A 15455-nucleotide genomic window follows, 5' to 3' on the forward strand; every position below is an offset into this window, starting at 1 on the left:
TAGATAGATAGATAGATAGATAGGTAGATAGATAAATAGATAGATAGATAGATAGATAGATAGATAGATAGATAGATAGATAGATAGATAGATAGATAGATAGATAGATAGATAGATAGATAGATAGATAGATAGATAGATAGATAGATAGATAGATAGATAGATAGATAGATAGATAGATAGATAGATAGATAGATAGATAGATAGATAGATAAAAAGATTGACAAATGGTCGGGTTTGATCTAAAATCATTTTCAAATTCCCGATAGATTTTTATTAAGCGCTGGTTCGTTTATCAAATTAAACAAATTAAAGAATGGAGGCAACATCATATTGATTCTTTGATCAGTTATTCACTGGAGGATCAATCATCTCTTCAACATCATCAATAGCTGCAGAATCTTCCAGAGTGGATTCATGTTCAGGAATCTCAATACTATCAATACCATCATCGTGATCATCATTGGGCTGCTCTTCGATGGTATCATTGTCATCAGCGCTAAGTCCAACTTCAACCATTTCGAGCGGATCCTGCAGATTTTCAAACATTTTTCTTTAAAATATATTTTGATATCGACCCTGTTGCCGACTTGCCAAGGCATCGTTTCTTTTTAATCACATAAAAAGACACATTTACAAGAATTATTTACTTATTACAAAATTTAAATTTTATCCCAATTTATATGAATAAACAGCTTAGAACTAATTTTTTCACCTATTTAAATACGTCTAAAATTATATTTGAAATCTTATGACAAATAGTCTTTATATCTTATATTGAAAAATTCCCATTGGCGAGCCTTTTAGATCCTTGCGAATGTGAAAGGTGAAATTTTTTATTTTAGAAATAAAATGATTCCTTGGCATAATCTTCTTCATCTATCTCGTCTGGATCATCATATTCGATAACTTAAATAAAATGTTAAATATAATCCATTTTTTAAAACAAAACAAAAAAAATAAAGGGTGTCTCTGAAAAAAATATATTTTGTATTGTTCGCGGTCATTAAAATGGAGCCAATAAATAAGGAATGTTTAGGAATCCTAAGAATCAAATTACAACCATTTAAAAACCTTTTTCAGTGACACCCTGTAATGCATTACTTGTATATCCAGGGCTAGACTCGTCCAGGCTGTCAGTGCTTATTTCATCATCACCTTCCCTATATTAATTAGTAAAGGAACTGCTCACGTTATTTCAATTAAATCCCAATTTAAAAAAGAAGGTCATGATCGATTCACAATGGTACCCTGAAAATCCTTTGTCGAAGCAATATTGATGAATATATTATTTCTTTTCTATTTGATAATTTAAAAATAGATAGTTTCCAATTGCTGGTTCTCTATAAATGATATTTGCGGAATTATGGTGTCTAGACAAAGTAGCAATTGTCAGAATTAAACAATTTACAGAGATGCGATACTTCCCTTTTGCTTCTCAGAACAAGGTTTCAAAGGTTATGTTGTGAATTTGGCATGCACATGTTGGCAATCTCATTTCTTCATATTTTTGAAAAAAAAATGAAAGAAAAAATGTTTCAGTTTTAAGTGAACAATCGTCAGTTTGGGCCAAGTAAAATCAGGAAGGGAAGCATTTGATTTCATAAATAACAAATCTTCGAAAATCTAAATCCTTGGTTTTGCGAATATCCAAGCGCGCGAGATATAAATTCTATAATTCTTATTAATAACCCATCATTGCCCAGGTTACTCCCGCCATTTACCCGCACTTAGTCTAAAATTACGAGTTTAGCTATTTATCTTATATAAAAGTCGACCCACTTAACTTAATCTCAAAACCAAGCTAAGAAAAGGTCCGTGGTTCTCCCGAGTTCCCCAACCAAAACATACATTACAATTTATGAATATACATATTTAGATAATTACCGTTCATAATTATAAGATTTGATCCATTCATTATCACTCATACCTTCCTCATCACATAACTCCGTCTGATACATTAAAGGGATCGTTTTATTGTACAGGGTGAGTAAAAAAACAGGATTATCCATGTTTTGGACAACATTTTTTATTCTAGTTTTGTTCGGAAAAAAATAAAATTTTATAAATTCAAAATATTTTGGAAACATTGAGAAAAAAAATACAACAAACCCAAATTTTTTAAAACAATATTTTTTTTTAATTAATGGGAAAATGTTTTTTTGTTTGTATTTGAAATTTCATGAGAATTCATCAAAAATGTGAGCAAATTATTTGCTTTTTTTAAGTCATAACGGTTCCAAGGTTCTATATCATTTATTTCAGATGTCCACTCAAAATACTTGCGGATTTTTTGTAAATTAACCCAAAAATCCAAAAATAATTTGACAGCCTATCCAAAATATGTTTAGAGGTCAAAACTTGTATGTGAAAACACAATTGATCTGGATATCCAATGTGGGCATTTGAGAATCGATGCTTGATCCTTCAAACAATGACATTCCTCGAAGGTATGTCCACCACTGTCCGTAGATCTGCATAAGATGGAGATCAATTCGTAATCCCGAGATTCACGTAGCATATGTGCGTCACGAAGCGTACTCATTTTTTAACTTTTTTTACCTTGATCATCATTTTCTTATTAAGTTTCCTATTCCTGGTCTGGATAACTTCCTTCTTCATTGCAATCGGTCTGGGCGTCTGAAAAAAAATACATTTTAAAAAAGTGGAATTGTTAGTTTTTGCTTCTTTGCAAGGAGGTTGAGATACTAATTTTTGTGAAGAGTTTTTAAAAAAACCTGAGATTTCATAGACGACCTTAAGAGAAATATTTGCTTTTCGAGAGAGAAAAATCCCAAATGATTTCTTTGCATGCAAAGATGGCAAAACCCGACTCACAACGGTACTCTGAAAACTTTGTATGATCAAGTATGAATTAGATATTCTTGCTTATATCATTGAAAACTGATTATTTTCTATCGTGGTTTCTCTACAAAAGTGACTTGCACATTTGCACTGCAGAAAAGCTTAAAGGATTGTTTAGAATTAAACACTTTTAAATCTAAAAAATAACTTCTACATCATGTGACACTTTCGGAATAAAATTGATCAAATGCATAAATAAAAATACACAGTCACTATCTTAAACTGGCAATGCAAATACACTTTTTTCTTTATATTTTATTCTTAGATCAGACATTTTTTATATATTTCTTTCTAAGATTAGACATTTTTTATATATTTCTTTCTAAGATTAGACATTTTCTATATATTTCATTCTAAGATCAGACATTTTCTATATATTACATTCTAAGAGACATTTTTTATATATTTCTTTCTAAGATTAGACATTTTTTATATATTTCTTTCTAAGATTAGACATTTTCTATATATTTCATTCTAAGATCAGACATTTTCTATATATTACATTCTAAGATCTGATATTTTCTTTATGTTTCATTCTAAGATCAGACATTTTCTTAATGTTTCATTCTAAGATCAGACATTTTCTTTATATTTTATTCTAAGATCAGACATTTTCTTTATGTTTCATTCTAAGATCAGACATTTTCTATGTTCTAAAAACTTCACTCTAAGATCAGACATTTTCTATTTTCTAAAAAATTCTCTCTAAGATCAGACATTTCAATATATTTCATTCTAAGATCAGCCATTTTCTGTATGTTTCATTCTAAGATCATACATTTTCTATATATTTCATTTTAAGATCAGACATTTTCTATATATTTAATTGTAAGATCAGAAAATTTCTATATATTTCATTCTAAGATCAGACATTTTTTATATATTTCATTTTAAGATAAAACATTTTCTATATATTTCATTGTAAGATCAGATTTTTTATATATATTTTTCATTCTAAAATCAGACATTTTCTAAATATTTCATTCTAAGATCAGACATTTTCTATTCGTCTAAACATTAAAGAGAAAATGAAGGGTCACTTTAGATGATTACATTTTCTCTAAAAAACACAAAATATACCAGAGGATAAACTAGTTATTACGTAAAAGTATCTTTGAGGAACAAAAAAAAAATACTAGGACAAACTCGAAATTACGTAACAGTCCCTTTAAGAACCATAAAATTTATCGGATGATAAACTGAAATTTACCTAACAGTCCCATTAAAAAAATTTAATTTATCAGAAGATAACCTTGAAATTACTAGATAGTTTGAATTTATCAGATGAAAAACTAAATAAAAGAAATTTCAAATAAAACCTTGTGAAGCTTGTGATAAAGCCCGCAGGCATTGCAAACAGTGTCGCCATCCTAAAAGGATAAAAATGAATAAACAAAATTCTAAACAATGTACATCAAAGAAGGCTTAAAGTTTTAGTATGCCTAGCGATTAACATTTACTTTTAGTTTCTCTATGGGAACTGATATCATTAAGATTTACCATACAGATCTGGAAAAAGAGGATTTGCCACAAACTCTAATTTTCTAATCACTTTATCTGTGCAACCTTTGATATTTCAAACTGAGATTTTTTCCTATTGCAAAATTCTTAGTTTGTAATATCTGAGGTCTAAGACATTGGGTTGCAAATATATTGGGCTTAGAAGATCAGAGCTTGTGTCAAAGATTCAATTATTTTTGGTGAAAATTTAAATAAAGTTAAAAAATTAAAGAATCCTTTTATGCAAAACAGAGTCAGGCATTTTTAATCGCATTGAAGTTAAGTTTGGATTAAAACTTGTTTATAATGATATTTCATTATAAGGTTTGCTATGGGTTTTAAATGTATCAACACCTTCTTAGGGTTTTAAACGAAACGTGATTTTACTTGCTCGCAATTAATTGCAATCCCTGTCATTCCGCGCAATTCCCCGCAATTACGCACAATTACGCCAAAAAATTAAGTTTTGCCCTTTTCTTGGTCCAAATTACAAAATTTTGCCACAAGGTAAAAGTCCAAAACAAGAATTAATTCCAGAAAGTAATGAGATTAACTTTTTAGAAGCGACTTAACTCATTGTCTTCATTAAATATTTCCCAGCTGACCTGTGTTCGTCTCCATAAACTTGTCTGTCTTGTTGAACAGTTTGCACAAGATATCCCCTCCCGTCGAGCTGTGCTCTAAAAAAACTTTTTTTTATAGTTTTTTTGCACAATTGTTGAGCATTGTACAGAAAAACTATATTTCCTAGAAAAATGTATTTCCAAATCTTAACCAAAAAAATTCGAATGAAAAAGAAAGAATGGGGTTTGGGACATTGACAATTTTGTAATTACCCCGACCGAGGAGCTAGATGAAAATAATTTTTAAATAGTTTTATTCCCGAGTTACATAATTTACGAAAAAGAACTTTTTAATTATGAAAAATGTAGGTAGTGATGTATGTATCCCGTGAAACAGTGGAATAAGAAGATGCCATTTAAGCAATCTTCTCTGAATGTTATGCTGGCTTAAAGTAAAAAGCAACAATTATTAAAATAAATAAGTACACTGAAGTGTTTATGTTATTGGACTATTGAAAATTAAAACAGTCGTCTTCCTTTTCCACAGTTTTTTGGTTCTCAGTTTATATTTCTTTTTCATTAAAGACCCATTCTGAAACTTTTTAATCTAATATTCTCTTGATAAATTACCACGCGTGAATTTTTTGGTTTGATGAGAGGCCTTGAAGTTCCGTTCATCTTGAAATATAATCCACAAGCATTACACAGGTAGTTACCAACCCCGTCCCTTCTCCATAGAGGGGTAGAGGTCGCTGTAATAAAATAATATTAATGGGACTGTAAGTGTAATTATAAGTAAGCTTCCATTTAAAAAGGGAAATCTCTTAAAAGGTTTAAAATTGGAGTGTGTCTAGGTCACCTTCATTTCCCCCTCTCCCCATTCCCCTTATCCCCCCCCCCATCCTCATTTCTAATCTCAATAAAACAAATAACCTTGAATCTACGAATCAAGATTTGTTTATCAATAATTTCTTATCTCTATCTATATATCTATCTATTTATCTTTCTGTCTATCTATCTATCTATCTATAATTTTTGATCTATTTATCTATCTGTTTATCTATCTATCATATCTGTAATTTTTGATCTATCTATCTATCTATCCATTTCTATGACCTGTACAATTAACACACTCTCTGCCAGGTTTACAGTTGTATTTAGGGGTCTGATTAATATCTCCCTCGAATGCATCATCTCCAAGATTTACTTGCTCAATGGTTACTGGGATTTCAGATGAGTCGGTAGCTTCATCAGGAGGAGAAGGTGCCAGGGGATATCTGGGGAATAGGGAGGATAGGGAAGGGAAAATGGGAGGGGGAAATGTTCCTCTGAATGGAAGGTGGAGGGGTGGTAAAAACATCTTATCTGAATTAAATAAAAAGTATTAATTTTAATAAAAGTCAAAAATTGAATACAAAATTTTACATTTTGCATTCAAACTTTAGACTTTATCCTTTTTTGTCCAATTAAAGATTAATGAAAGATTAATTAAAAATTAATGAAAAATTAATTAAAGATTAATTGAAGATTAAATGAAGATTAATGAAAGATTAATGAACGATTAATTAAAGATTAATGAAAGATTAATTAAAGATTAACAAATTATTAATGAAAGATTAATTAAAGATTAATTAAAGATTAATAAAAATTAATTATAGTTGACATGTTTTTATTTCTTTACAGTTTAAGTCTAGAGTTTATCTAACTGCAATTAGTTTTAATTTATTATCATCGGTTTAAAAACCAGCGTGTTTACTATATACAGGGTTACCAACAAAGAATAAGATTTAAAGACGACTTTACGAAAAAACTATGCTTAATCTTCATAGACAAATTTTTCAGTTTCAGGCTATCTTTAAGATTGCATTCTTTCTGAATATCCATGTATTTCCTAATGCAGTTCTACATGAAAAAAAAAAAAATTGGGGGCATTATAATAGCGCAATTACCTCCAAACTTACGAATGAGCTCTATTTGAAGTAGGGTTCGTTGAATCTCTAGATATCTTCCATCTTGAAACCGGTCTTGAACCTAGCAAAAATTTGTATTATATATTATTTTTCAATATTTTAATTTTTTAAGAATGTTTCCATTCATTAAATTTGATGATATAGTAATATCATAATTGTTGAAAAGTATTTTATGTCTATAATACACCTTAAAATAGGAAATAAAGGAAATGCGTATTTGCCAGAAACTTTGATTTTATAATCCATATATTTTTGCAACCCAATGTCATAGACCTTAGATATTTCAAACTATGGACTCTGTTAGATTATAATCTAGTTTAAAATATCAAAGGTTTAAATCATCAGGTTGCAAAGATTCAAGGGATTAGAAAATCACATCATTTTTTTGAGAATGATAAGTTAGATTTCATGATACAGGGTTTCCAGGAAAAGATTAAAGTTTAAAGACAACATGAAACTTAATGAATATGATGATTGAAGATCTAATCTGTTCCTTTCCCTTGAAAATGGTTGTTTAGGTGTAATATACTTTTGCCAGATAAAGAAATAAAACTAAGTTTCGCTAAGAAGCTGCTGGAAGACTTTAAAAGATTGTATACAATTATTCAAGGTCCCATTCTACTGGAAAAGTAATTAATAATCTGATTAAAAACATTCTAAACTTTTCATTTTGATATCTTACTCTCATTATAATTATAAATTTAAATAAAAACTTTTTCAAAGTAAGCAAAATACAAAATTTTAAATCTCGTGAAAACACTAAAACAAATCTACTCACTTTTGATTGAGGAATTTGAACCCCGTTTATATTCATTTTCACTTCCTAAACATTATACAAATAATAAGATAAGTTCCGTTGTAACATTTAATCCCTTGATATCGTTACAATCCCAGACATAAATCCAAGGGAAATCAAGATCAATCGTTGTCCCCCATCATTTGAGGGTTAATACAAGACTTCACTTTCATTCCCAGTACTAGTTCATAACACACCCAAACCTCTCTCCTTATGTATAATATCTATCTCTCAAGGTCTTGAATAAGTGGGTGGTTTAACATGACACATTTTATTGGTACAAATATATCTGTTAATATCTATTTATATTAAATCATATTCCATATATTTGTGGAGTCCCTCAGCGGTAAAACAAGCCTCCATTGACTCTTATATGAGGGAGAGTCCCTCAGCAGTTAAGCAAGTCTCCACTAACTCTTATATATGAAGAGTCCCTCAGCGGTTAAGCAAGTCTCCACTAACTCTTATATATGAAGAGTCCCTCAGCGGTTAAGCAAGTCTCCATCCTAGCTCTCCACGAATCTGCCCCTGATCTCTAGAACCTGGGAGTCTGTGGGTAGTTGAACCAGCTGTATATAGGTGAGACTACATTTCTCTGATTCTCTTGTCTGTTCTGTAGCTCTAGTGATCTTCTGAGTCTCCAGTGTTTCTAATCATAGAAACACCAGGAATGTCAGAGTGTGTGGGTAGTTGGACTAGCTGTGTTGAGGTAGAACCACACATCTCTGATACTACTGTAAACTTGAGATATCTATCTCATCAATGGTTTATTGTATTCCTGAAGATATGATCATGTAAGATATAATCGTGTAAGTCCACATGTTGTAATCCTTCTGAGAGCTGTCCATGAAGTGCCCGTCCCCTAGCCTTTGGTTGAACAAACGGAGCTTAACTCATACGTCTGTTCGGTTCAAAGGTCTAGGGTGCACTGATCAATCTTAATGAATCCGTTCAGGTTAATTCTTCTGCATTGTTGAAAGAACAAAGACATGAAGGTGTGAGGCCAGGGGGGGTTTTCTTGCCATGAGTCATCCATACTTTAAATATTACACCGTTAACAAAAATTACGCCTTAAACGTAAATAACTGTTAAATTAGTAAACTTGGTTAACTTTTACTTTGGCAATTGTACTTTTTAGGAAAGCTGCAACAGGACAATAGGAGTGTGGTGTACATATAGATTCAGCCTGCTTGTAAAAAGTTTCATCAATTTTAAAAAGTCGCAACGTCTTGGGATTTGATTTACCGCCCTAACTCAACTATGCTTTACTGTAGTTTTTTACATATAATCTTATTGTTAGCTTGTAATTGACAAAATTCTCATAGATTTTTGCTTGAGAGCTTGAGCCCTTTAAATCACTGTGGGTAACATAGTCTTGGTTTAAAATAAAAAAAATGAGAGTATTTTGAAATTGGTGAACAATCCCTTTAAAGGGAATGTTAGCGTAATTTTAAGTGACCCTTCATGGAAAGATGATAATCCCTATTTACAAGTTTTCTAGGCAAGATTGTACAGTTGTACAATTTACAGTTTCTTCTATTTAAATGAAATCGCGTTCTTGTTCTATAACTCAACAATACTTTTTAAGAGTTGTTTTTCAATAATTTTTCATTTTAAATGCATTTAATGACCAAAAAAGTATTTAAGAGAAAACTTCCTGTTCTTGCTTTTGAAAAACTGTTTTGATTTGCATGGCTTTCCTGCAAAAGTGGTTGTGACTTTTTGATCAGATTCAGCTTTTAAGGGTTCTGTTGTGAATCGGGCATTGCCATCTTTGCATGGAGGGTCACTGAAACTAGGGTGCATTTTTGTATATTACCTTTTTGTATGGTTTAGTTCTAATCTGTATGGTAAGCTCGTCGGCTGGTTCCGTCTCAGACATTTTGCAAGATCTGAACAAATTAAAATATAAATTTCAAAACAAGGATAATTGTAAATGAGTAAAATTCGTAATATGGACCATCAGCATGTTTCCCAGCAATTTCAGGATTGGACAGGAATTGATTTTAGACAGAAAAAGGGGGAAATTATTTTTTTCCTAAAAATTGGAGATTGTTTGGGGTGAAGGGGGGGGAGGGTATGAATTAAACTAGATTATCATATTTCATCTGTTCGGTGTAAACTGACACTAGATTTAGATTCAAGAGATACTCCCGTAAAATTAGATCATTTATGCAAAATTAAAATAAACAATTCTAATTGTAGAAAACTCTTAGAAAAAATGACCATTGTTGTTTTATATTTTCGTCCTGTAATCATTTAGTTTATATTTTCGTCCTGTAATCATTTAGTCTATATTTTCGTCCTGTAATCATACAAAGTTTATATTATCGTCCTGTAATCACACAAAGTTTATATTTTCGTCCTGTACTCATACAAAGTTTATGGTATCGTCCTGTAATCATACAAAAGTTTATATTTTTGTCCTGTAATCAAACAAAGTTTATATTTTCGTCCTGTAATCATACAAAGTTTGTATTTTCTTCCTGTAATCATACAAAGTTTATATTTTCGTCCTGAAATCATAAAAAGTTTGTATTTTCTTTCTGTAATCATACAAAGTTTATATTTTCGTCCTGTAATCATACAAAGTTTGTATTTTCTTCCTGTAATCATACAAAGTTTTTATTTTCGTCCTGTAATCCTACAAAGTTTTTATTTTGTATCCCGCCCACACAAAAATTCCTATTGTAGTGTAATTAAAGGAATTATGTATTTGCCACAAACTCTTATTTTCCTATCCCTATATCTTTTTAACCCAATGTAGAAGACCTTAGATATTTCAAACTATGAATTCTGTCGGATCAAATAATATTAGTTTTAAATATCATAGGTTTACATTATCAGGTTTCAAAGATATAGGGATAAGTACATTTGAGTTTGTGGCAAAAAATCAATACCTTTGTTTATTTTTTTTTTAATAAACAGATTCACAAAAATATGCAAAATTATGCAAAAATAGGCGACATTGATTGTTTCATTATATAACATATCTTTCATTTCATTCTCGAATCCTTTAACCTTTGTTTTTAATTTTTCAATTTAATTCTATGCTAGCTCAAATACCCGTTGGCATATCAACTCTAAACTGGGTAGCCTGACCGGACAGTACGACTAACTACATATACAGTACGTATTTTTTCCGCCACGGATCATGCAAATTTTAGACTGGGGTGCCCAGCGTTGGCCGTGGTTTTACAAATCGTTCAATATTTGACGTAAAATAACCTTAATCTGAGGGATAAGCCACCTTTGTTTCCCAGGGCAAATGTAAAAAAAAATGTTTTCCAAGTATTAAATTTTTTAGATATTACGGTTTGATGTCATTTTTAATGAAGTGTTTTGGTTTTAAAAAGCACTTTTTTCCTTTTTTAATGTAGCAATTATAAATGAATAATAAAAGAATTTTTACTATGGCAGATGAGAGATAGAATGCTTTCCGTAGACTGGAGTGCTGTTACTTATCCAAAATAAGAGTATTATATCATATAAGTTGTATTCTCTTGTTTGTTTGTCTGATCATAACTCAGAAACATCTTGATTGGGGAACTCGGGATAACCACGGGAACGTTTATAGCTTGGCTTTAGATTCTATGTTGAGAGAGTCAACTTTTTAGGAAAAAATAGCTAAAATCGTAATTTACAACCAAGCGCGAGAAAACGGCGGGAGTAGCCCGAGTACCCTGGGTAACGCAATATGTTCTCAAGTTATAGTTATCAAAGGGACTGTAAAGGAAAAATGAAAGGGGGTATAGGATGAAACCTGAGAATCTCAGGCGTTGAACGATGCATATAAGACATCTATCTGATGATGTTCCTGTCTCGAGAAATTGATATATGTTACATCCTATACCCCCTTTCATTTTTCCTTTACAGTCCCTTTAACATTTTGAAATAGATTTAAGAGTCACTTTAATAATTTAATTTTATGCACAAGATTTGAGAATACCAAACTTATCCGATTAGAAACTCAAGAATTCATTATAATATGAGGTGTTACATAGGATTTCAATCTTAAGTGCAATTTCTTTAGTTTGGCGTGGATAGCGCTAAAACTTGGACAAGCCCACATAGATTCAGTCTCATCGATTTTTAAGACAGGGTTGACTTTGAAGTGTCGCAACGCCCTAAGTTTAGATTTTACCACTCTAACTCACAAATGCTTTTCTGTAGCCCTTTACATGTACATTTTAGCACTGTAAAGCACTTGTTGTTAGCTTTTTTAGAAGTAATTGGCAAAATTCTCAACGATTTAAGTTTAAGAGCGTGAGACCATTAATTCACAGTGAGCCTGGTATTCCTTGAAATGCATCACAAATATTCACATATGTACACCCAATCTTTGTTTAAAATGTCGCTTGTTTACCCTATACAGGCATAAATGCATACATATACCTTGAATCAATGCTTTATTACTGATGCCTGAACACTGATAAGAAGAAATACAGGGTGTTTCTTGATAAACATAGATTAAAAGGTGTTAATTGATAAACATTATAGATTATAGATAAATACAGGGTGTTTATTAATAAACATAGATCATAGATATATACAGGGTGTTTATTGATAAACATAGATTATAGATAAATACAGAGTGTTTATTGATAAACATAGATTATAGGTATATACAAACTACGATCTGTTGCATAAGTTCGCAATTCAATTTTACTGAAAAACCAGAAAGTAAACTATCAATTTTACGAATAAAAAATTTTAAAAATATCTTTATCATTTTTGTTTATATGTTTAAAGGGTACCGTTATCAATCGAGCATATCCATAATTTTTTTGAAAGCCAATTGAATTACTTCAACTGTCCGTTTATAGCGCTAAATCAAAATCAAAAGTTCATTGACAAAGGCTCAGCTGTATCCCTCTGGGTAACAAAGCGGGGGGTAGTGTATACTGCAAGATAGTGACTGTTTTATGATATTTTATCAAGCAGTCATGTTTGTTCTCCTTCGTTATTTATTCATATTTATCTGATAACAAGGGACTGTAGATAGATAGATACAAAGATAAAAAATAGAACTGAATTAAATGAAAAATTAAAACAATTTTTTCTTGAGTCATTCCCACGTTAAACAAAACAATATTGAAATCTTGTATGGTTTTAATCATCACTTATCTTATTGAGGAGCTTTTGAAAATAAGAGAAATGTTTTGAATTTCTTAAACCGGATATCGGATACGTACATCTCATTTTCTTATACTTGTGCGTGAAATCAAAACTACAGGAACTACGAGGTCACAATGTCGTACCAGTAATATCGCATAAATTTTGTTTTATCCTTCTGTTTAGTATGCAGTGTTGCATATTTAAAATTAGAAATACAAAACTTACTATTTTTTCATTTTGTTTGAATTAAAATAAATAGTGAGCGGATTGCACTATATTTTTACCAGATTTTTTCTAGAAAATTAGGAAAAATATTAAATCCAAAAATTGTCACTCCATGGGATTTACCGGGACTAAAAATAAAGGCTTTCTAATATTACATTAAATTATATATACAAAGTTGACGTTCCAGGGCCCAAAAGGTTATATAGCAAAAATGTGTGAAGTACACCTGCAGTATGGGAACAGTACAACAAGATGATCCTTTTACACTTTTTTCGAGTAAATTCCACTCTATGTATAATCTACTCTCTTTGTATATATATATATTTATTTATCTATTTTACTTAATCTAAAAATATTTTGCGAATTTGAAATATATCCTATTTGTCCCAAATATTTATTCGTTTTTTCTGTTTGTTTATATCCAATAAACTTTTAAACGGCTGAACCGATTGGGCCCAATTTTTAGGGAACTCAACATTTGCCCAGGGAAGTTAAAAATTTATCTTGAAAAAAAGTAAAATTTTACGAATTTAAACAGGAAAATCTGGGAACATTCCTAGAAATATATATATAGAGAGATCAAATATATATTTAAACTAGGTATAGCTCTAGAAATAGAATACTTGACTGAAAACTGATTAATTGTAGATAGGTAGATAGGTAGATAGGTATCTAGGGATGACACACTGTGCTTCGCAAAGATTTACGACCGTACCAAGACATAATTCTTCCAAACAATGCACAGTGGTTCAAACACTGACTTTAGTAGATTACTGCGCACAATGGTCTTAAAACTGACTTTAATAATAAGCACAGTGGTTTAAACACTGACTTTAGTATAGCACTAAACACAGAGATTCAAGAACACTAAGCACTGTGGTGTAAACACTGACATTAAAGCTAAGCCCAAAGTGGGTCAAACACAGACTATATCCCTCTTCTTTAGACTTAGTGTAGTATATTGGTTAGAATTATATCAAGAGTTTAGTATTCAATGGTTGTACAAAGCAGAAAAGTTTAGGAATATTGAGAATAATAAGAATTGCGACCAGAAATTGAATTTTTACATAATTTTATATACACATTTAAACAAACAAAAAATAAGTTAAGGCGGGTAAAATTTATGAAAATAATGTGGCGTTATTCAGTATTTATTTTGCAGTTATTCAGCGTATTGTTATTTAGTCTCTTTGCATTGTTTAACTCCATAATATTTTAACAATTCCTCTTCTTCAACTTTTAATTTAAGTTTTTGCTAAAATTTGTAAAAACTAAATTTGTATTTAAGGAATTCTGAAAATGTGCAAATTCTCTTTTAAGGCGTCTGTGCAAAAATGTATGCAAAATTTATTCGCAAAAATTGTGCATTCTGCTTTGTTTTGTTCAAGGCTTTCCAAAGAGCTATAAAAAGTCGAAATCCAATAATGGGAAATAGGTCCAAATATAGATTTAGTCGGGTAAAGGTAAAATAAGACATTCAGGCAGTATGCCTGAGGACTCATGTTTGATAATGCATGTTTGCTAAAAGCAAACTATTACAGAATAAAGTTTGAAAATGTTGGAACCTTCTCAATCTCTGCAAATTGTCGTAAAACCTTTTAAAAGTCTAAAAACATTAAAAGTTTCTGTATAACTAATCTGGCCATTGCCCATACCTAATTGCAAGCCTTTTAATTCGGCGCAATTAAACGCAAATCCGCGCACTTCTAATCAATTCCAAGTAATTCCAAGAAACTCCTAGCAATTACAAGTATTTCAAAACTTGCTTCAAAGCAATTCAACGCAATATAGAGCAATTCAAAGCAAGAACAAGCAAGTCCAAAAAACTTCAAAAAATTCCAAGTAATTCAACGCAATTCAAAGCAATTTAAAGCAATTTAAAGCAATTCAAGTAATTCAAAGCAATTCAACACAATCCAAAGCGATTCAAAGCAATTCAAAGCAATTCAAAGCAATTCAAAGCAATTCAAAGCAGTTCAAAGCAATTTAAAGCAATTCAAAGCAATTCAAAGAAATTCAAAGCAATTCAAAGAAATTCAAAGCAATTCAAAGCAATTACAAATAGTTCTGCGTAATTCCGCACAATTACATAAAATTCCAATCAACGGAATTCCGATTGGAAACCCTATTTCCACCTGTTCTAGTTCTGCCTCCATATTTAACACAATGTGCTCCTTCAGCTGAAACAATAGGAGTAACTATTAAATTAATTAATTAATGTAATTTCAAGTGAACCTCTTTGCAATTTTTGTTAGCTGATTATTTTCTATTGTGGATTCTCTACAAAAGTGAATTGTGTATTCCTAAAGCAGGAAAACAGATATAGGAAATAGGAATACAACTTTTAAACCTAGCAAAACAACAATATCTTCCACATTATTGTTTCATTAAAGGTTTCAAGGGTACAGTTATGAATCT

The 15455-nt window shown here is 30.8% G+C and overlaps 1 protein-coding gene across 1 annotated transcript; it reads right to left on the bottom strand.

Annotated features, from left to right (window-relative positions):
- Window positions 1-248: 248 nt before the first annotated feature.
- LOC111712666 (uncharacterized) lies at window positions 249-9615 on the bottom strand. The gene is made up of 12 exons (XM_023487351.1): window positions 9514-9615; window positions 7677-7721; window positions 6878-6959; window positions 6045-6293; window positions 5559-5680; window positions 4971-5045; window positions 4185-4235; window positions 2563-2640; window positions 1888-1952; window positions 1105-1163; window positions 860-909; window positions 249-531 (listed from the first exon to the last, which is right to left on the bottom strand). The coding sequence occupies exons 1-12, from the start codon at window positions 9574-9576 to the stop codon at window positions 346-348; spliced, it is 1125 nt and encodes a 374-aa protein (XP_023343119.1). The 5' UTR covers window positions 9577-9615; the 3' UTR covers window positions 249-345.
- Window positions 9616-15455: the final 5840 nt, after the last annotated feature.

Source organism: Eurytemora carolleeae, unplaced genomic scaffold (genome assembly GCF_000591075.1).
Source record: "Eurytemora carolleeae unplaced genomic scaffold, Eaff_2.0 scaffold49, whole genome shotgun sequence".
NCBI classification, from domain to species: Eukaryota; Metazoa; Arthropoda; class Copepoda; order Calanoida; family Temoridae; genus Eurytemora; species Eurytemora carolleeae.